This window comes from Phoca vitulina, unplaced genomic scaffold (genome assembly GCF_004348235.1).
Source record: "Phoca vitulina isolate PV1807 unplaced genomic scaffold, GSC_HSeal_1.0 scaffold83, whole genome shotgun sequence".
Taxonomy (NCBI): Eukaryota; Metazoa; Chordata; class Mammalia; order Carnivora; family Phocidae; genus Phoca; species Phoca vitulina.
Window position 1 is genome coordinate 462,910 of NW_022589786.1, and position 23,814 is coordinate 486,723.

General features: G+C 38.1%; 1 protein-coding gene across 1 annotated transcript in view; it reads left to right on the plus strand.

Annotated features, from left to right (window-relative positions):
* Positions 1 to 2,580: 2,580 nt before the first annotated feature.
* The window catches only part of NDUFS4 (NADH:ubiquinone oxidoreductase subunit S4), a 112,537-nt gene continuing 91,303 nt past the window's right edge, over positions 2,581 to 23,814 (plus strand). The window contains exon 1 of the mRNA XM_032395239.1: positions 2,581 to 2,704. Within this exon, the coding sequence (XP_032251130.1) occupies positions 2,607 to 2,704 (98 nt within the window). The 5' untranslated portion in view covers positions 2,581 to 2,606. The remainder of the gene's footprint in view (positions 2,705 to 23,814) is intronic.

Sequence of the window (23,814 nt, forward strand, 5' to 3'; positions counted from 1 at the left end):
CAGACGCTCAATGACTGAGCCACCCAGGCACCCCCCAAAAATCTTTTTTTTTAAAAGATTTTACTCATTTATTTGAGAGAGAGAGGGTGAGAGAGCACAAGAGGGGGGAGGGTCAGAGGGAGAAGCAGACTCCCCACTGAACAGGGAACCCAATGTGGGGCTCGAGCCTGGGGCTCTGGGATCATGACCTGAGCTGAAGGCAGCTGCTTAGCCGACTGAGCCACCCAGGTGCCCTGAAATAAATAAAATCTAAAAAAAAAAAAAAAAACTTTATTAAAATTTAACCCAACATCAATACTATCCTAGGGCTTAAAATTCCTTCTGAAATAGAAAACCCAGAAATAGTATGGCCAAATTGATTTTTTGATAAAGGTACAAAAGCAATTCAATGGAAGAAAGATAGTCTTTTTTAAATAGAGTGCTGAAGCAACTGGATATCCACAGATAAAAAATTGAATCTTGATCTAAACCTCACACCTTATTAACTAAAAACCTAACTCAAAAAAGACCATAGACTTAACTGTAAAAGGTAAAGCTAAAAAAACTTTAGAAGAAAACATAGGTGAAAATGTTTAGGACATAGGATTGGTGAATAGTACTTGGATATGACACTAGAAGTACATTCTATGAACTTAAAAATGACCAGTCTAGATGTCATCAAAATTTAATACATTTACTGAGCAACAAACCCTGTTAAGAGGATGAAAAGACAAGCTACAGATAGGAGAAAATATTTGCAAACCACGTATCTGATAAAGGACTCATATCTGGGATGTATAAAGACCTCTCAAAATGTAACAGTAAAAAACAATACAGTTAGACAATGAGCAAAAGACAGAGATATTTAACTACATAGAATATACAGATGGCAAATAAGCACATGAAAAGATATTTGATATTATTAGTCATTAGGGGAATGTAAATTAAGGCCATGATGAGATATCATGACACACCTATTATTAATGTTGGTTGAGCTAAAATCAAAAATAGTGAAATAGCAACTGCTGGTGAGGATAAGGAGAAACTGTATCTCATATATTGGTGGTAGGAATGTAAAATGGTATAGCTACTTTGAAAAATAGTTAAGCAGTTTCTTTAAAAACAAACATACATATATCACATTGTGCTTTTGAACACTTATCGCAGAGAAATGAAAATTTATGTCTATACACACACACACACACACACACACACACACAAAACACACGACTGTTCATAGCAGTTTTATTTGTAATAGCCAAAAACGGGAAACAACCAAAATATTTTGCAGTAGGTGAATGGTTAAACAAATAGGTACGTCCATACGTGTATCTTACTGGCTTTGCTTTTCTGGAGGATCCTAACACACTAGGAATGCTACTCAGCAATAAAAAGGAATGCACTGTTGATACATGCATTAACTTGAATGGTTCTCAAGGGCATTATGCTGAGTGTAAGAAGCCAATCTCAAAAAGTCATACACTGCATGAGTCAATTTACGTAACATTCTTGAAATGTCAAAATTGTAAGAATGGAAACAGTACTGTTGAACTTTGAACAACATGGGTTTGAACTATGCGAGTCCACTCATATATGGATTGTTTTTTTCCCAATAAATATAGTACATGTATTTTCTCTTCTTAATGATTTTTTTCTTTAACTTTTTTTTTTTTTTGGAGAGAGAGAGAGAGAGAGAGAGCACAGGCTTGAGTGCGAGTGGTTGGGGGCGGAGGCAGAGGAAGAGGGAGGAGTAGACTCTCGGCTGAGCCAGGAGCCCAAAATGGGGCTTGATTCCAGGACCCTAAGATCTGACCTGAGCCTAAGGCTGATGCTTAACAGACTGATCCACCCAAGCATCCCAACTAACCTTTTTATTTTAAATAATTCACAGTTAATCATTGTTTTTAAGGTCAGTAGCCCACAATACAAAGATGTTTCCAACACTGGTCTCAGAAGACAATTTTTGTTTTATATGTATGAAGCATTAATAACATTCTTGGTGTTTAGATTATGATTGCACGTTCAGAATTTACTGTGAAGACGAGGATATCAAATATTGTGTTCCATTAGTTTTTCATTGAAATCCACATGTCAAAAAAATAACCCTTTTCCAGGCCATGTGTCCAAATTGGAAAATATGATCGTTACAACTAGAGAACATCAGACTGAATACAGTCCTTTCCTGAGGGCTTATGTTCTGAATCTGGCAACACTTTGGAAAAGTACTACTTTAGGTTCTCAAAAACCCAGAGAGCCCTCTGGCTCTTCCGGTGGGCTCGGCCCTAAATATGCTCAGTCCTTTGAAAAAATTATGAGTTGCAGGTGTTTAAATTTTCCAGGTTTTTTTTTTTCTTTTGGGGTGGGGGTGTATTTTCATTAAATAACCAGTCCTAACAACAAACAAAGATTACAATTTATGGAGGTAATATTTACACTTAATGCTCTGCTGCATTTTCTTCCATTCATTTTCCTTCTTATCTGTCAATCAAACCTTTCACCTCTTTCTAAACGCCAAACAAAAATGAAGTAAACAAAAGCCCACTCTATTACATTGTGGTTACAGAGCCTTGAGAACGAAGGAAGTTTGTCCCTTCCGGAGATCCGTCCTGGCGTTTGCCTGCAGCAAGATGGCGGCGGTCTCAATGTCAGAGGCGCTGAGGCAAATGTTGTGGGGGAAAAGAGCAGTGGCTGTGGCTGCTATTTCCGTTTCCAGGGTTCCCATCAGGTAACAGGATTGTCAGGCTTCTTCTTCAAGCTTCTGGGGTCTCTCCACTTTTGCGGAGGTCTCTGCTGGCTGGGTACCGGAGAAGGCCTCGGGGAAAGCTTTCTCTGCTGACCTCTTCCTCCGGAGAGGGCAGGCGGATTTGGGACTAGCTGCGATTCAGGGGCGCTGGCCAGGCGAGTGGGGGCATGAATGCCGGGATGGGGAAGGAGGACGTATGGTTTCTTGGAAGCTTTTGGACTGTTGCTATGAGAGAGGGTCCGTGGGGTGGGGTTGTCTCCGGGTGTGCGAGCCGAGCTCTAGCCCCCAAAGAAGGGGAGGAGTCTGATATTTCTCCCCACTTTCCGAACTCCTCCATTTTTCACCTGTTTGTCCATCACTCCCAGTCCTTGTTGGAATGTTAAATCCCTCTGTCCCTTAACACGGCTTTAAGTGGTATTAGTGGGTTTCTATACAGAAAGATTGTTTTATTCATCAGACTGCTTGTTTGGAATTCATTGTTAGTGAACATATCACTGTTAGTAATACTGGAAGGTAATTTTTAAAAGGCTGGTGGTAATGTTGGCAAGTTTCCTATCCAGAATTTTATTAAAGCTTCACAATAATTCAGAGATTGTTGCTGTTATTGTTCTGCTTTGAAGCGTTTTTGTGATAGTGATTTTTTTCCGACTGCATTAATTTTCGATTTCCCTGTTTTTCCGAATTTTCCTGACTTTGTTACTAACACAGCATACACACTAGTATTTTTATCTGCGAAGAATTATGTTTTATCGCTATTTTCATTGTTTATTAGAAACCAGGGCATATATTGAATATCTTTATGCATGCTCTGGAGACTACACTAAGTGCTTAGAATAACATGGAAAGACTGTATGGACAGATGGGGGTGGTAAAAAATTGGTCTAGTCAAATGCTAATTAATTTAGTGTTATATTAAAATATAAAGGGAATGCAGAAAGTTAGAACTAGAGTTAATTAGAAAGGATTTTTAGAGGTAAGTTTTATTAAGGTTTTAAATAGTGGGTGTTGGGGGGTGGGGAGAAGAAGAGGATGTTCTGGGTTGGGTCAGTGGCTTATGAAAAGCTTCGAAGGCAATAGTGGATATATACATAATATACGGTTCTTGAAAAATACTATGCTAAGATTGGGGAAAGGTAAACAAGTTTGTTGTTAACTATTTTACATATGGGGAACTTGAAGAATGGAAAGTGCTTCTTTAAGTAAAATGCCCCACTAATTGACTTAGGCTGTAAGAGAGGTGATCAGGTTAGTTCTTGTTCTAGACATTATGGAGATTAATTTTGCGTTCCCAAGTAATGTATTCATAGTAGCCCTAGAACTCAAAACAAATTTGAAGGGTCCACTGGTACATGGCTAATTAAGATATGACTGTATATTTAAGCTTAAGTCACAGCCATTTTGTCAGCTATTGTAGTTGAAGTAAGATACTGGATTTTGGAAACTGATAATAATTAGTACTACTTACGCAAATTTGAAGAGTTTCTGCTTGCAAATGTGTTTGAAGAGATTTGAAAATAAAACATTACATCATAAATGGTGACCTTTGTTTCACACATTAAAAAACTTTGCCAAGGAAAACAAATTTTAAACACAAGTCAAACGACACATTTACTTGCCTTTTTTTTTTTTTTTTAAAGATTTTATTTATTTGACAGAGAGAGATAGCGAGAGCAGGAACACAAGCAGGGGGCATGGGAGAGAGAGAAGCAGGCCTTCCACTGAGCAGCAGCTCGAATCGGGGCTCGATCCCAGGACACTGGGATCATGACCTGAGCTGAAGGCAGACGCCTAACGGCTGAGCCACCCAGGCGTCGCTTTATTTGCCTTTTTAAAAAAGATATTATTTTTTAATTTTTTAAAAAAGATTTATTTATTTATTTTAGAGAGGGGAGGGGCTGAGTGAGAGGGAGGAAGAGTCTCAGCGTGGAGCCCGTTGGGGGCTTGGCCCCACGATCCTGCCCTGCCATCACTACTGAGATCACGACCTGAGCCAAAACGGGAGAGTCAGACGCTTAACCAACTTCGCCACCCCCTGAAGATTTTATTTTTAAGGAACCGCTACACCCAGTAAGGGGCTTGAACTCACAATCCTGAGATCGAGAGTCGCATGCTCTACTGACTAAGCCAGTCAAGTGTCCCTATTTATTTACACAAAGAGCTTACGGTCAACGCACCTTGAGACAAATTTATAGCCCTTCTCTTTTACATAGTATTGGCTTTTCATCCATAAGTTTTCTCTTTCCATTATGATTGGGAGGTAATGAGGATCTGAAAAGTTTGTAGGTGGAAAGAGAACCAATTAATTGGATAATCTAAATCTAAAATTCATTTTATTGTAATGCTTATAAAATATTTGCAAATAATGTAACATTTCAGATCACTTGAATAAAATGAGGGAGAGTAGAATCAGTTAGGCAGTTGGTAAGAAGGGGAGTAGTGAACAAATATTGAAGAAAGATCAGTAGAAGGAAAGATGCAGTTACATTAGCTTGTATGAAATTAACTATAGTATATCAGTAAAAAACAAGAGCAAACCAAAAAACCTAACAACATACATAAGGGTGAAAAATTATTTAAACAGGGTAGATGATTCAGTTGATCTAGTTACTGAGCTCATGCTCTAGAGTGTCTTAGTTTCCATGTGCTTCTCATTTCCCTGGATTGAGTGAGGGGGGGAAACCTGGATCAGTGGCCTACATTTATTCTTACTTTCCCGGACTTATTTGTGGAATTGTCCAGGGTAAGTTTAACTACTTAGGATTTTAATCTAAAAGCTAGATAAAATGGTACTGTGTCTCAAAATAGCAGTACTTTAGACTCCATGCTTGATACAGTGGTTTTTGTTTTTGTTTTCTTTAACCTATTCATATATACTTATCTAGCCTTGTTTCATCATTTCTCATTTTGTTTTTTATTTTATTTTATTTTATTTATTTATTTGTCAGAGAGAGAATGAGAGAGAGGGCACAAACAGGGGGAGCTGCAGGCAGAGGGAGAGGGAGAACGAGGCTCCCCACTGAGCAGAGAGCCCCGGGCTCCATCCCAGGACCCTGGGTTCATGACCTGAGCCGAGGGCAGACGCTTAACCACTGAACCACCGAGGCGCCCCATCACTTCTCATTTTGAACTGAGTCTTGTGTTTACCTCAAACACAGTTCCTTAGGGTCTGCACAGGGTATTAATGATGTGGTGGGAACTAAGTGTATGGATCTTTTTTGGGAGGCTTATTTTGTGCTCCTATCTCTGGCTCTGTTGTGTTGCCTTATTTCCTTTTTCAGCATTAGATAAGCCAGTATGAAATTATGAGTCTCCAGGAACCTCCAGTGAGTAAGATGTGCTGAAGTTGACAGTCCTAAGGTTGACAAGAGTTCTGTGTATATTACACCTTGCTGGGAAACTGTCTTAGCCCAAATTTGAGGAACATCTAAGACATTTAAAACCAGTTGTTGGCTTCTACTTCAGATAAGCTGGATAAATTCCTCTCTGAAGTGCAGCTACTTTCGCCTTCTTTGAAACATGTCAAAGCCAAGTTTAGTGAGCTTGAAATATCTCTAAAGTGTCTTTTTTTTTTTTTTTTGAAGTAGTCTCCACCCCAGTGTGGAGCTCAAGGTAGGGCTTGAACTCATGACCCTGAGATAAGATCTGAGCTGAGATCAAGAGTTGGACGCTTAACCAACTGAGCCACCCATCCGCCCCTAAAATGTCTTCTAATAGGTTTCATTGTTTTGCTTATTTTCCTCATTAAGAAATACCCATAATTGGTCTGTTTTCTTCAGTAGTAGACATCTTTGTTGAAGTCTTCTTAGAATTAAATATTTTAATACTGATAAATATTAGAATAGTGTCTGGCACATAGTAAACCTTACCTAAATAAACAGTACTTTTATTATTGGCTTGAATATCTGAATATGTTTCTTTTCTTTAATCTTCCTGATAGATATTGTGATAGATGCTGTTATTGTTTAGAATATTTGCCTCTGTTCCCTGTGACAGGATTATACATCACTGCCTCATTAGCCAAGTGATTTGTTTGAGCCAATGAAATGTTACTGGCAATAATATGTCATGTCAAGCAGAAGCTTTGAGAGCTGTCTCATGTTTTGCCATGTCTCTTTTCCCTCTGCCTATGAGATGGACATTTTAGGTGGGATTTTTTTCTTTTAGCTTAGATCCTGGAATCAAGATCACATGAAGCAAAGCTAGAAGCTGATTCTTAGAGGTTACATAAAATAATAAGTGACTAAGAAATAAATCTTTGTTGTAAGTTACAAAGATGTTTGGATTGTTGGTTGCCTCAACATAACAACCTATACTGACCCTTTTTTACACACACACACATACACACACTTGTAAATAAGCAGTTTTTAGCATGTGGACTGGTATATCAGTAGTGAGGCCACAGGCTTTTTTGGAGGGCTGGACAAAATTTTTACTTATTTTTGTATACTTCATGGCACCCATGTACTGGCACACAAATAATAGGTAAATGTTTATCACATAGGTGAGTAAATACATATTTAGAGATGTGTGATTGTGAGGAAAAGCAGGAAGCCATAGGTAGTATTTCTGTTAGTAGCCTCATCAATGAAAGCCAAGGAAGCACTAACCTACATAAATGTGAATATAAGATATCTACAACACATACTCTTTTCTAATTACTTGAGGTTGTCTGAGTTTAGGATATTGACTTAAAACTGTGTTATACTTCTGGATTGAAGTTGTCTTACAGATTTTTTTGTACTCATAAATTTCCTTGACAAGTGTCCTGACTTTTTTTTTTTTTTAAAGATTTTATTTATTTATTTGACAGAGAGAGACACAGCGAGAGAGGGAACACAAGCAGGGGAAGTGGGAGAGGGAGAAGCACGCTTCCCGCAGAGCAGGGAGCCCGATGCGGGGCTCGATCCCAGGACCTTGGGATCATGACCTGAGCCGAAGGCAGACGCTTAACGACTGAGCCACCCAGGGGCCCCAAGTGTCCTGACTCTTGTATTCAATTTTTAAAAAAGAGGTAGAAATGAATTTACTTGGGAAAGGGTATTCATGGAACATGATAACTTTTTTGGAATAATAGTAACTACATGTGATTATTAGACTTGCGTTCTGCAAGCCACTTTACCTGAAGTTCTTAAAAGTTGATGTTTCATTGGGCTTAGTGGAGAAAGGAGGAGCAATTTGATTCCTTCGTAATACATGTTCTCTGTTTGGGTATGGGGTAAATACAGAATAACACAATTTCAAATGGGGAAGCTTCTAAAATAAATCCCTTGGTGAAAGTTGAGAATCATTTTTATGGTATTTGTTCTGAGCACAAATTACTAATAGCTGACATTTATTTCTCACTGTGTATTAGTCACTGTGCCAATACTTTACCTGCATTATCTTATGTATTTCTCACAGTAATCCCATAACTTAGGTAGGTGTTCTTATTTTTCTCATTTTTCAGATGAGGAAACACAGATGAGGAAACAGATTTTAAAATTTGCATTGCTAGTAAATTGTCCAGTTTAGCAGTCTAAAGGAACATGTTGACTTTAGTAGTGAGAAATATAGGTCTGATAATAGTAAAATAAAACCTCAATGTCTTCTGTTTTTCTTTTAGCAAAATGTCTTTATTTGAGAAACTATCTGATGCTCTTTATTTTCACTGTACTGTGCCTTTTGTACAGTGAGAGTCTCCAATTGAGAAATTAGGGTTTTTCGTTTTATTTTTTGTAGTAAGGATTTTTTTTTTCCCTTAGGTTTGGTAATTATTTTTGGTGAAAAACTTTGTATATGTGACTTGATTATTATACTTTCTTGTGCATGTGATGTATGTATTAAACAGGGTAAACTGAACATATTTTTCTTTTTTCCTTATTCCAGTGATCATTAGGAAAAACAGTTATTGTATTCTGATTCCTTTAAAAACTATCAAGTGTTTGCTATACTTTCTGAGTTCTTTTGTCTGCTTTTTAATAGTGTTTTTGTGTCCCTCTTTGACTGGTCTGCTTCTTTTTAGCAGTTTCACTACCCTTTTTCATTTGTCATGAGTTTGAATACCAAGCAAGTAAACCTGTTAGGATTTTGTGTAAAACAAAGTAGGCTTAATGAAGCTCTGATGATGGCTGAAATTTATTTTGGCTGTGATTAAAACCTTGAGCTTTCTTAAGGTTGACAGATAATTGCATATAATACATGAGCTCTTATTATAACTTTTTTTTTTTTTTTTTTTTTAGTTTGCAGTATCCAAAGACCCTCGTGGAACCTTATTGTACCTGAATTATGGAGTGGCCAGATTCTTCACAATGACTTTCAGCTAAAATATTTGGATATTTTAGCAAACTAAGAATTCTAAGTCTTTTGTCTTTTAAGTAATGGCATGAGAGTGATTTAGAATTCCTGTTTCAAATTTTCTTTCTGTTGTCTTATTTTGATAGGTGAATACAACCTTAGGTTCTTTAGAACTAGTTGTCAGATGTGACCTTTTTTTTTTTTTTTTGCCTTTACTCATTAGACTTAATTTTTTTCCTTTATGGGATTTTACTCCAGTTTAGTGGTTTTTAAACCCTTGCTGTGCATCAAAGTCACCTGTTGTGTGCATAAAAAATTCGGATGCCTTGGCCCCAGTATATAGTAGTTTAGTAAGTTTAGGTTGAGGCTTAGCTGTATGGTGATTCTGATGGGAAGCTAGGGGTGAAAGCTACTGTTTGTGTTCGTGTGTTTTAAAATAGTTTCCATGCTATATCTTGAAAGACTTCAAAATGCATTTTTCCTTGGGGGAGAGGTTGGAGATTTCCAGAAACAAACAAAAATTCTCCCATTTTTGCATATTTCCCTAATCTATAAGTTTTATGCTTTTCACCCGTGCACTGTGTGGAGGCTTTTTCTCGGAGGAATTTTCCTTTGAGGCAGAGCAGGCATTTTGGTAATTTTGGAGAAAGCAGGCCATGTTACTTGCTCTCTAGAGACTCTTGTTCTTCCTTTTGGAAGGGCTCAGGTTTAATATAGCGCAGCTGTTGAACTCTGCCCTTCAAAGTTTTAAGAAGAAAGTGTTTTATCCTTTAAAATGGAAATGCTTTTTTGGGGAGGTGGTCTTTGGCTAGATGTAGTTCTCTAAGAAAGTTGCATGCTTTTCTAGAGTTCTTTTGTTTCAGTGTTTTCTTAGAATTGGTTCCGATGTTGAGAGCACAGACTGAGAGTAAAGATCTGGCTGCTTTTGTAATATGTTTTGCTATATCCTTAACAAAGCTAGATGAAGAGTTTATTTCTTTGTGTTTTCTAGGACTCAAAAATATGTTCTTTCCTTTATTCAGCCACTCCATACATAAGTAAATGGTGCTTGAATAGGGTTTACTAGACAAAAGATCCTGTTCTAGATGACTGTTCAGCAAGCCATATGCTTCTCCTAAAAATGTCAGTCTGTCTTGATGAGCTTTAAAGTGAATGCAGATGTTTTGGCTCTTTTGAGGACTACCACTTTTTGTGTGGAAGGAACACTTCTTTTTCAGATTTCTTCACTATACTTACAGAAATTTGCATGAAATTCATATTTATAACTTTTGTCTTTTAAGCCTAATGAAATTAGATTTAATTAGGCATTAGTAATTTGAGTTTAATTTTAATATCCTTAGGACAAATCAGATTTGGGGAAATAAAATAGGTCTCAATATGGCTTTTGTTGAGATTTTGTATTTATTTAGTCTTTTTAAAAATTTGGAACTCAACGTGCTCTGTAATATTTACCTTTATGCAGTGAAAGGTGATATTTTGACAGGAAGAGTTACCTTTTTTAGATGTTTAGTGCCTTCTACTTTGCTAGGTTAACTCTAGAAGTTACAGTCCATAGATTTATACAGTGTTTGAATTGGAAGAAAACTGTAGGATCATCCTGCCTGACCTTTTGTTTAATGCAAAAATTTCTAGAATTTCCTGCTTCTTGATTATCTAACAATTGAGGAATAAATGCTGAATTTCTGGTAGCCCTAGAAAACCCTTTGTACTTTTGGATTCATTGGTAAATGATGTTTCCCTTTAATACTACACAGAAAAATTCTAACCCCCATGCATATGTAAGCCTTTCAGATAATTGAAAACCTTTGTCATTACTCATTCTTGCCTTTACATCTATGCTCCAGGCTTAACATACCATTTTTTTTTTAAGCCTTTATTAATTTATTACCAGATTTCCTGAGGCTTCACGACCTCTTGGTACTCCTTAGGATGTATTCCATTTTGCTACTATCTTTCTTTGAGCTATATACTGTATTTTTAACTAAATGCGATTATCAGAGGTGATAACTTAGTGAGTTAAAATTGAATTAAAGAAAAAAGTTGACTCTAAGTTGGAATTTTAAAAATTTTATCTTTAGGGATGCTGGGTGGCTCAGTCGGTTAAGCATCTGCCTTTGGCTCAGGTCATGATCCCAGGGTCCAGGGATTGAGTCCTTCATCAGGCTTTTGCTCGGTGGGGAGTCTCCTCCTCCCTCTGCCTGCTGCTCCCCCTGCTTGTGCTCTCTCTCTCTTACTCTCGCTCTCTCTGACAAATAAATAAAATCTTTAAAAAAATAAATAAGATAAAATTTTATCTTTTAAAATCATTTTAAAATGGGGCACTTGTGTGGCTCAGTCAGTTGAGTGTCTGCCTTCAGTTCGAGTCATGATCCCAGGGTCCTGGGATCGAGCCCTGCATCAGGCTCCCTGCTCAGCGGGGAGCCTGCTTCTCCCTCTCTCTCTGCTGCTCCTACTGCTTGTGATCTCTAGCTCTCTCTGTCAAATAAATTAATAAAATCTTAATAAAAAAAAAATTACAAAGAAAAATTCACTTTTTCCTTTTGGTGAACAGTTTTTAGAATTTAATACTGTATAGATGTGTGTCATCACCACAATAGTCAGGGTACAGGATACCAAAAGACTTCATCACCCCAAAAGACTCCCTCATGTTATCCCTCTTGACTCTTATAATCCCTGGCAGTAAGTTATCTTTCCTTTTTTTTTTTAAGATTTTATTTATTTATTTGAAAATAGAGCAGGAGCAGGAGGGAGGGGGAGAGGGAGAAGCAGACTGTCCCCTGAGCAGGGAGTCCGATGTAGGACTCCATCCCAGGACCTTGGGATCGTGACCTGAATGGAAGGCAGACGCTTAACAGACTGAGTCACATAGGCGCCCCAAGTTAATCTTTTCTTCATCTCCATAGTTTGGTAATTTTGAGACTGTAATATAAATGGAACCATACAGTATACTGTCTTGTGAAGATTGGTTTCTTTCACTCAGCATAATGAGATTCATCCAAGTTGTTGTTTATCAATAGTCTTATTATTTTTATTGCCAAGTAATACATATTTTATTGTGTGGATGTACCCCACGATTTATCCATTCACCCCTTGAAGGGATTTGGATTATTTCTTGTTTTTGACAGTTGTAAATAGAGCCACTATAAATAAACATTTGTGTACAGGAGTTTATGTGAACATGATTCCATTTCTCTAGAGTAGCTACCCAGGAGGGAGATTCCTGGGTCATTGGTAACATATGTTTAACTTTGTAAGGTACTGCTAAAACATTTTTCAGAGTGGTTGTACCATTTTGCTTTTCCACCAGCGATGTATGAAAATTTCGTTGCTCTGCATCCTCATTAACATTGATATTGTCAGTATTTTTTAATTTAGCCATTTTAGCAGATGTATAATGATACTTCATTGTGGTTTTTGTTTCTTTTTTTTTTTTTTTTTAAGATTTTATTTATTTGAGAGAAAGAGAGAGCATGAGCTGGGAGGGGGCAACATAGGGACAAGCAGACTCCCCACTGAGTTCAGAGCCTGCCATGGGCTTGATCCTAGGACCCTGAGATCATGAACTGGGCCAAAGTCAGATGCTTAACTGACTGAGCCACTCAGGCGTCCCTTCATTGTGGTTTTTAAATAGCTTTATTGAGATATAACTTACAGGCCATAAAATTCACTCACATAAAGTAAAAATTGATGGTTTTTAGTATAGTCACAGAGTTGTGCAACCATTCATTGTCAATTTAGAACATTTTTATGACCCCGAAAAGAAAGTCTGTGCCCCCTAGCTGTTCCTTCCTGTTTCTCCCTTTCCCCAGCCATAGGCAACCACTAATCTACTTTCTGTCTCTGTAGATTTGTCAACTCTGGACGTTTCATACAAATGGAATCACATGTGATCTTTTGTGACTGGCTTCTTTTACTTAGCATAATGTTCTCAAGGTTTATCCAAGTTGTAGCATGTATCAGTACTTTATTCCTTTTTTATTGATAAATAAGATTCTATTGTATGGACATACCACATTTTATTTATCCATTAGTTGATGGGCATTGGGGTTGTTTCCACTTTTGACTACTATGAATAATGACCTATGAAACATTGATATATAAGTTTTTGTGTAGACATATGTTTTTATTCTTTTGGGGATATACAGAAGAGTTGTATTGCTGGATAGTGTTATAACTCTGTTTGGCCTTTTGAGTAACTGCCAGACTCTTTCCAAAGTGGCTGCATCATTTTATATTCCCACTGTCAGTGATTGAGGGTTCCAGTGTCTTCACAATCTTGCTAACACTTGTTACTGTTTTCTTTATTATAACCATCCTAGTGAATGTGAAGTAGTATCCAGTGGTTTTGATTTGTATTTCTGTGATAGCTAACTCATTGTGGTTTATATCTATTTCCCTAATGGCTAATTATGTTGAATTTTGGAGAGGTGTTTATATCTTTTGCCCATTTTTTAATTGGGCTTTTTTTCCCCTTTTTATTATTAAGGATTTATTTATTTTAGAGAGCACACACATGCTGCAGGGAGGGGCAGAGGGAGAGGGAGACTCTGTGCTGAGCCCTTCGTGGGGCTGGATCCCATGACTAGAGTGGAAACCAAGAGTCAGATGCCCAACTGACTGTACCACTGATGCGCTCCTGGGCTCTTTGTTTTCTTCTTCTTTCTTTTTTTTTTTTTTAAGATTTTATCCATCCATTTGACAGAGAGAGAACAAGCAGGGGGAGAGGGAGGCAGAGGGAGAAGAAGGCTCCCTGCTGCGCAGAGAGCCTGATATGGGGCTCGATCCCAGGACTCTGGGATCGTGACCTGAGCCAAAGGCAGATGCTTAACAGACTCAGCCACCCACGCCACCCTGTTTGTTTTCATATTGTTGAGCTTTGAGAGTTCTTAAAATATTCTGGATGTAAGCCTTTTGATAGGTACGTGGTTTGTAAATATTTTCTCCCAATCAGTAGCTTTTCTTTTCATTCTTTTAACAATATCTTATAGATGGTGGCGCCTGGGTGGCTCAGTCGTTAAGCGTCTGCCTTCGGCTCAGGTCATGATCCCAGGGTCCTGGGATCGAGCCCCGCATCAGGCTCCCTGCTCAGCGGGAAGCCTGCTTCTCCCTCTCCCACTCCCCCTGCTTGTGTTCTCTCTCTCGCTGTGTATCTCGCTCTGTCAAATAAATAAAATCTTTAAAACAAAAAAAAACAAAAAAAACCCAATATCTTATAGAGTAAAAGTTATTAATTTTGATAAAGTCTACTTTACTAGTTTTTTTCTTTTATGGACTGTACTTTTGTTGTCCTAAGAACTCTGCCTAACCTTGTCAGTGAACTCTCTTGCTCAACTATAGACCCCAGCAGTTATTTCTTATTGCACTTTTCTTGAGGCATTGACAGAGAAATTTTGCAAAGACCTAAACATTCCAACCACCAGACCAGAAAACCCTGGATAGCAACACAATGCCAGAAGACCGCACCCCACCGATCCCCTTTCTAGCCTGTGATCGTGGGCTGAACACATACTGACCCCCACTCATAATCATCATACACTCTCTGCCCACTCTCTCGCCCATATCCCCCTGAACTCTTTCTGTAAAATTACAGGTGTCCATCTTGCTAGTGGAGATGTTGGTTATTAAGGCTCAAGCCGGCCACCTCCCACGGCTGCTGGCACCCAAAGTAACTTCCGTTTCTCTTTTGCAAACCCTTGTCTCTTGAGTTATTGGCTTTTCTTGAGATGAGTTTATCTAAGTTTGTTTGGAAATAGTGTTGGCAAACCCCCTTGGGATTCCCTAGGAGGAGCAGATGGCTGTAGCAGTGGCAGGGTTTACCCTTGCCTGTCCTGAGTTAGTAGCTATATGTTCAGTAACAACCCCAGGTCAGGAAGATTTTTTTGTATTCTCAAAGTTTTGAAGTTTAATGTTTTACATTCATATCTATGATCCATTTTGAGTGAATTTTTATATAAAGTGTGAGATTTAATTTGAGGTTAATTTTTTGGCATACAAATGTACACTTATTCTAACACCATTTATTGTAAAGACTACCTTTTTTTTTTTTTAAGTTTTTATTTTTAAGTAATCTCTAATCCAACATGGGGCTCAAATTTACAACCCCAAGATCAAGAATTGCATGCTCTGGGGCGCCTGGGCGGCTCAGTCATTGAGCGTCTGCCTTCGGCTCGGGTCATGATCCCAGGGTCCTGGGATCGAGCCCTGCATCGGGCTCCCTGCTCGGCGGGAAGCCTGCTTCTCCCTCTCCCACTCCCCCTGCTTGTGTTCTCTCTCTGGCTGTCTTTCTCTCTGTCAAATAAATAAAACCTTTAAAAAAAAAAAAAAAAGAGTTGCATGCTCTACTGACTGAGCCAGCCAGGCACCCTTAAAGACTGTCCTTTTTCCACTGAATTGCTTTTGCACCTTTATCCACAATCATTTGGTTATATTTGTCTGTGTCTGTTTTTGTATTCACCATTCTGTTCTATTGATCTAAATCCCTTTGCCAGTACCACAAAGTCTTGATTACTATAGCTTCATAGTAAATGTGTATTATAATTGAGCGATTGTAATTTTTCCAAATTTTTTTTTTTTTAAGATTTTATTTATTTATTTGACAGAGAGAGACACAGCGAGAGAGGGAACACAAGCAGGGGGAGCGGGAGAGGGAGAAGCAGGCTTCCCGCGGAGTAGGGAGCCTGATGTGGGGCTCGATCCCAGGACCCTGGGATCAGGACCTGAGCCGAAGGCAGACGCTTAACGACTGAGCCACCCAGGCGCCCCTCCTTCTAAATTTTAGAATCAGCTTATCAGTATCTATGAGAAATCCAGCTGGGATTTTGATTGGTATTGCTTTAAATTTATAGATTAATTTGACAAGAATTGTCATTTTTACTATGTTGAGTCTCCCAGTCTTATAAACATGGTGTGTTTCATTTATTTATTGATTTCTTTCACCAGTTTTTTCTTTTAGTTTTGAATGTTCAGATCCTACAGATGTTTTGTTAGATCTGTATCTAAGCATCTCAATTTTGGGGAGCTATGGTAGATAGCGTAATATTTATTTATTTATTTATTGCATTGTTTTTAAATTTTCAATTTCTAATTGTACATTGCTATATGCAGAAATAAGAGATTCTAGGGCACCTGGCTGGCTCAGTGGGTAGAGCATGCAACTGTTGATCTTGAGGTCGTGATTTCAAGCCCCACATCGAGCATAGAGCTTACTTAAAAAAAAAAAAATAGGATTGATTTTTGTGTAATGACTTTGTATCCTATAACCTTGCTAAATTTACTTGTCCTGTAAGTATTTTGTAGATTCTTTTGGGATTTTTGAAAGTAGGTAATCATGTGGTCTGTGAATAGGAATGATTTATTTCTTCTGTTCCAATCTCTTTGCCTTTTGTTTTTTTTCGTCTTCCCAGAAGATGTTAAATATGACAGTAGACATTCTTTTCATTTACCAATCTTAGGGGAAAGCATTCAGTTTTTCACCATTAAGTGTAACGTTAACTAAAGTTTTTTATTTATTTTTTTAAAAGATTTTATTTATTCATTTGAGACACAGAGATACAGAGAGAGAGAGCATGAGCAGTGGGAGAGGCAGAGGGAGAGGGAGAAGCAGACTCCCTGCTGAGCCAGGAGCCCCATGTGGGGCTCCATCCCAGGACCCTGGGATCATGACCTGAGCTGAAGGCGGACGCTTAAACATCTGAGCCACCCAGGCACTCCCAAGTTTTTAATTTTTTTTAATGCCTTTTATCAGATTGAGGAAGTTTCCTTCTATTCCTAGTTTGCTAATAGTTTTTTTTTATCATGAATGGATGTTCTGTTTAGCCTAATGGCTTTTCTGCATCAATTGATATATTTCTGTGGTTTTCTTCTTTAGATAGTTAGAATTGTGCATTGTACTGCTTGATTTTCAAATAGTGAACTAGCCTTGCATTCTCAGGATAAACTCCCATTGGTCCTGTTGTTATCCTTTTTATGTATTTCCGTATTTGATTTGTTGATATTTTGTTGAGGATTTTTACCTTATGTTTATGAAGGATATTGGCCTGTAGTTTGTTTTCTTTCTTTCTTTTTTCTTCTTTTCTTTCTTTCTTTCTTTCTTGGACTGTTTAGATTTGGTATTAGGGTAATGTTGGACTCATAAAATGAACGAGGAAGTATTTCCTCATCTTCTGTTTTCTTTTGAATTGCTTTGGTTTCATGCCACAGTTTTGATATGTTGTATTTTATTTTCATTTAGTTTAAAATATTTTCTTATTTCTCTTGAGACTTCCTCTTTGATGCATGAATTATTTAGAGAAGTTTTGTTTAATTTCCAAGTATTTGGAGATTTTCCTCTCATTTTTTTGTTAACTAATTTTGAGTTTATTTGCATTATATTCTAAAAATCCAGTTCCCTGGGTTTCCCTTTTCAGTTTCCATCCAGAAATTTGTGGCTCTTGTTACTCTGCTCCGTAGCCAGGGGCTAAGGGATGGAGAGAAAAAGCAAAACAAAACAAAAAAAGCAGCATATGTTGGTCCTACCTTCTTAGAATCACAGCTTTAGTAAATGGGGAAGAAGGTTTCTTTCCCTCAGATGTTGGCTCTTGTGGCCACAGGATTGCCTGTGGCTTGTGCATGCGGTGCATGAGAGAACAGAAAAAAGAAGAAAAACATGGGCAATTTTCACACTTGTTCATTTATTAGTTCTCTTTCTAGCTCCTTGGGTCAGAGTTATTCTTCTGGAGAAGTGCTCACTCCTGGGTTTCCAGCTGCATTAAGTTCATTAATTTCTAGCTGCACTAAGGGATACTGGAGGGAAAATATGGTAAACTCACTTTTGGTTGAGTGGTACTTCAAATTCAGGTGATCTTCCCTGATCTGCCTGCAGTTTGCTTTTTAGTCTTCAGAAAGCTGTTCTGTGTATTCTGTCCTGAGTTTATGGTTGCCAGTCAGTGAGAAAGAAAGAGTAGAGTGTGCTTACTACACCTTACCAGGACCAGACATTTTAGGATGAATTTTTTTAAAGCTAAATTCTAATATTCCTTGTATTTTAGCACATCTGAATAGATTTAAAAGATGTAAAAGTGATTCAAAAAAGTTCTTTTTTTTTTTAAGATTTATTTATTTATTTGACAGAGAGAGAAAGCACAAGCGGGCGGAGTGGCAGGTAGAGGGAGAGGGAGAAGCAGGCTCCTGCTGAGCAGGGAGCCCGATGTGGGGCTCGATCCCAGGACCCTGGGATCATGACCTGAGCTGAAGGCAGTTGCTTAACCAACTGAGCCACCCAGGCGCCCCTCAAAAAAGTTCTTCATATAGATTCTAAACCACGGATTCTCAGCTGTTGTAGAAGGAAGGGATGAATTAACATACCAGAATCTTAGAAATGAGACAGAGAAAGGGTTTCAAAATACTTGTGCCCTTGGTTGAAAACTATGGTATTTAATAAAAGATGGAAGTTTATAAATACGCAAAGATATACATTAAGTCACTGGCTTAGACCATCAACCAGTAAATCTTACCTTCTTTAGAGGATATGGTAGTCAGATATATTTTGAGTAACTGATGAAAATTTTATTAACTTTAATGTATACTCATATATATAAAATCAGAGTTCTCTTTTTAAGGGATTCATGGATCCAATGCTTTGTAGCCCTTCTATAGAGACTACTAGATCTTATATGATGTTTTATTTATACCAGCTCTTGTGTTAGGCCTTTCTCAGTTACAAGTGACAGAAACCTAGAAACTCAAATGACCAGCTTATGCAAGATGAGGGAATTGGTTTATATTACCAAGCAATGGAAAGGGCAAGGGTACAGCTAACTGGTCTCAAGGACCAGAGCTAGACAGCTATCAGGCTCTTTCTTATTTGTCTCTGTCATTCTCTGAGTGACAGCTACTACAGATTATTTTTTTCCTCTGTGGCAGATATCATAGCTGATGAAAGTTTTTTAGGCTTATATCTCATATCTTTATCACCAGGTAGGGACTAAAAATCCTTTTCTTTGGTACCAAGTTTTATTTTAATTTTTTTTAAAGATTTTTATTTATTTATTTGACAGAGAGAGACACAGCGAGAGAGGGAACACAAGCAGGGGGAGTGGGAGAGGGAGAAGCAGGCTTCCCGCGGAGCAGGGAGCCTGATGTGGGGCTCGATCCCAGGACCCTGGGATCAGGACCTGAGCCGAAGGCAGACGCTTAACGACTGAGCCACCCAGGCGCCTCTGTACCAAGTTTTAAAAATCTTGGGGAGAGGCGCCTTAGTGACTCAGTTGGTTAAGCGTCTGCCTTCAGCTCAGGTCATTATCCCAGGGTGATGGGATCAGAGCCCCACGTTGTGTCCAGCTTCCTGCTCAGTGGGAAATCTGCTTCTCCGTCTCCCTCTGCCCCTCCTGCTCCTGCTTTCTCTCTCAAATAAATAAATAAAATCTTTAAAAAAAACCCAAAAAATCTTGGGGAAATAGATTAAACAGACTAAGGATTTACTGTAATAATTATGTCATTGTTTGTAATTCTACTTATATCATATGTATATATAAGAACTCTGGAAATTAGGTGTAATGAAAGATATGCCCCCTGAACAAAAATTAAGAACAGGAATATTTTATATTGAGATATCGTTAGGGATCTTTAGGGAACAAATTATGTGTGTATATATATTGTGTAGGCTGACTTCTTACCTTTTTTTTTTTTTTTAATAATTTTATTTATATGAGAGAGAGAGCACAGGAGCACAGGGAGGCGTAGAGGGAGAAGCAGACTCCCTGCTGAGTGTGGAGCCTGACACGGGACTCAATCCCCCGACCCTGGGATCTGAGCTGAAGTCAGACACTTAACTGACTGAACTACCCAGGCGCCCCTCTTTACCTTTTTTCTTAATGAACTCTGGGATTTTGTTTGCTAAAGGTTATTCACTCATTCAGCAAATACTTATATTTTTTTTCTACTCTCAAAAGACTGCATTTCTATGGGCTTTTACTAGGAGCATCTGCCTTGATGTTTTTTGGAACATTTGCTTTGAGGATGAATGTGTAGGATAGAAGTATTCAAGCACAGGCTAGATGGTCATTTCTTGGGTCTTGTGGATGGGCTTTGTCTTAGACTGGCATTTCTTAAAGTAGAGTCTGAGTCAGGGATATGGGTGTAGGTGATTTATTTGAGTTGACCTAGGAACTAGAGTGAGGAGTTTGGGAGACAGGGAAGGAAGAAAAAAGCATGATACTGAGATTGTTGCTGTCGTAATAGAGGCTCAGTTCCCCCTGGAACCTCCTGAGAAACATACAGAATGCCCCTCAGTATTGTCCATTTGAAAGATAGAAGGCTTGAACATTATCCACTGGTTTTCATTCACCTGTGGTTGAAAGTATTAACTCATCTGTACTTTGAGCTATACTTGTGCTCCTGAAGACCTGAGGCTTATGGGTTTACTCGACGTGGAATGTTGGTGGATAATCTGAGTCTGAGTTTCTTCTGTACCTGTGGCAAATGACAAATGGGCCAAGGGGGTGTGACATGAGCACTGAAGGGGTTTGTTATAGGTTTCCTTATAACTCAAGGGTCTCTAACCGATTTTTTGGCAGAGAGTGCTAATAATAAGAATTCTAGTAGCTATTATTTATTGAGCACTTAAGCACTGAGGTAATTGCTTTATGTATGTTATTTTATATCATGAAAATGAATATCTCATTTTAGATGATCTATTGACAATTATAGTTTATTCCTAGGGTTGTAAATAATTCACATTTATTGGAATTTGCTTTATTCTGAAGGACATGACAAAGGTTTGGGAAACTGAGGTCTTACAGCTCACTAAACTAAATAGTAATAGAAGTTCTCTAGGAAAGAGATGGTTTCTTCTGTAAAATACCATGTTTAAGGAATTCATGATGGCAAAATACTGCTGTACTATGTACTAGGTAGTTGACATACAAGATTGACAGTCAAAGATCAACTTACAGATTTTCCTTTGAATTTGAGAATGTCAACAGATAAGGCTAGTGGCTGGTAAGTTACATGATCTCATTCTCTGGGTTGAGCATATATTTTCACTGATACTGCCTGAATGATTCAAAGATAGTTAAGAATTTTTTCCTACAACTGCATTTTAAGCTCTTGCTCCTGTACCACTGTCATCTCTGATTGTTAATATGGTGGTAGCTTTGTCTCCATCTTATTAATGTGTTTCAGCTACCACTTTAGTGCGTAGTTGGTTCTGGAATGGATATAACATGCATCTGAGGTTGTTTCACAAATTTTAGTTTCCTCATCCCTTGAGACTTAAAACATGGTTATTCTGTTGCTGATGAAGCTCATGGTTTATAAGTACATCTTAATTACTGCTTGTAAGTGACTCCTCATTAGGGCTCAAGTTTTTATTTTGGTCTCAAATTTATCTTTCGACTTCAAATTCAAAGTGTTAATTTGGCCAGTCCCCTTAATAAACTCTTACTAGTGTCCTTGACCCAAACTGAAGGAAAAACTGCTTTCCAGAGATAGACGTATTAACACCTGATATTAACCATGCTGCCAGGCTATATTCTTAGCCTCATACTTGAACTATTCTACTTTACTTCATTTATCAGTCCAGTCAAACATTTCAGTCTAACGTAGCAGTTAGGAGCGCACGTTTTGGAATTCGCTCCACCTGCATTTGAGTCTTAGCTATGCCACTTTCTAGCCCTTTGCCTACCTTATGCCTGCTTTCTGTTTTATAAAATGGACATCATAATTTCTCTTTCATAAAGTATATAAAGAGCCTAGGGCAGTGCCTGGTGTATGCTAAGTGCCCGATAAATTATAACAATAACTTATCATCAATGTCATCATTATTCTTTTCTTCTGTGGCTTTTTTTCTTTTCCTTTTTGTTCCTTTCTTCCTTCGTCACCTTTCTTTTTTTCCTTTCATAAATCTTACCTAGATTCTAGTTCTTCTTTCTGGATTATGAGAGCAACCTGGATTTTGTTTATTTACAGTATTTTATTCATGAGTATATAAAAGAATTATCTGCACCTGGCTTTTTCCAGATTGTGACCTCCCATGCACTCTTCAGCTCAGTGCAGTCTATTTTTGGCATCCACCATTCCACTGAAATAGCTTTCATCAAGGTCTACAGTGACCCTGTTGCTAAATTAATAAGCTCTTCTCAGTCCTTATCTTACGTGACCTTTGCAATCAGATGACTTTCTGATTATTGAAAGATTCTTCCTTTAACTTATACTTTGGCTTTCCTCCTTCTCAGTTACCTTTGAATGTCCCATCATCTTTTGCCCATTCCTTGAGCTGTCAATATTTCTCATTTGATTTAATGGCTCTTTATTCTTTTAAAAATGTTTTATACTATATAATATTTTATATACACTTGAATAATATGTAACATATATATTTTAGGAAGCATAATGGCACAGTGAATTCATATGGGCCCACCATCCAGTTTAAGAACTGGAGAATTACTAATACCTTTATTCTTTGCATGCTCTCTGTGGTAGGCTGAATAGTTGTCCCTTCTTCCCAAATATACCCATCTCCTAATCCTCAGAACCTGTGAACGTTGCTTTAGATGGCAAAAGGGACTTTGCAGATAGGATTAAGTTGAGGATCTTGAGATGGGAGATAATCCTGGTGGGTCCAATGTAATCACAATGGTTCTCTTAAGAAGGACTCAGAATGAGTCTGAGGAGAAGGAAATGTGACATGGAAGCAGAAACTGGAGGGGCGCCTGGGTGGCTCAGTCGTTAAGCGCCTGCCTTTGGCTCAGGTCATGATCTCAGGGTCCTGGGATCGAGCCCCACATCCGGCTCCCTGATCGGCGGGAAGCCTGCTTCTCCCTCTCCCACTCCCCCTGCTTGTGTTCCCTCTCTCGCTGTGTCTCTCTCTGTCAAATAAATATTTAAAAAAAAAAAAAAAAAAAAAGTGGAGTGATGTGACTATATGCTAAGGAATGCCATTAGCCTCTAAAAGCTAAAAAAGACAAGGAACAGATTCTCTTTGGAGTCTCCAGAAGGAACCAGTCTTGATTGACACATTCTTCATCTGTGAGATTCGTTTTGGACTTCTGACCTCCAGAACTGTAAGAGAATAAATTTATGTTTTAATCCACCAACTTTGTGGTAATTTGGCAGTAGAAAACTAATATGATTTCCTTGTATCTCATTATCTACCATGAGTTCAGTTACCATCTATTTGCACTAAAGCCTGAATGCAGTTCATTTGCATCATATATACTTTTTTTGAAGTTACTTTTTTTTTTTTTTAAGATTTATTTATTTGACAGAGAGAGAGAGAGCACAAGCATAAGCAGGGGGAGCAGGAGAGGAAGAAGCAGGCTCCCCGTTGAGCAGGGAGCCCAATGCAGGACTCCATCCCAGGACTGTGGGATCATGACCTGAGCTGAAGGCAGATCCTTAACCAACTGAGCCACCCAGGCATCCTGAAAATGTTTTAAAAACATTTAAAAATGCAACTTGATTCTCTCATTATTCTACTTCGTTATTATTTAGTATTCAATCAAGAAACCGTAATTATTCCAGTGCTAGAGGACTGGCTTATGAAGAGATGGTATATCCTTTATGATGAGCACTGGGTGTTATATGTAAGTGATGAATCGCTCAATTCCACACCTGAAAACAATTTTATCATATATGTTAATTAACTAGAATTTAAATAAAAACTTGAAGTAAAAAAAAGAGATGGTATGTCTTTACTGGTGGGGGCTTCCTAAAGGATTTCCAAAGATAATTTTTATTCTTTGTAGTTTTTTTTTTTTAAAGATTTTATTTATTTATTTGACACAGAGAGAGAGCATAAGCAGAGGGAGTGGCAGGCGGAGGGAGAGGGAGAAGCAGGCTGC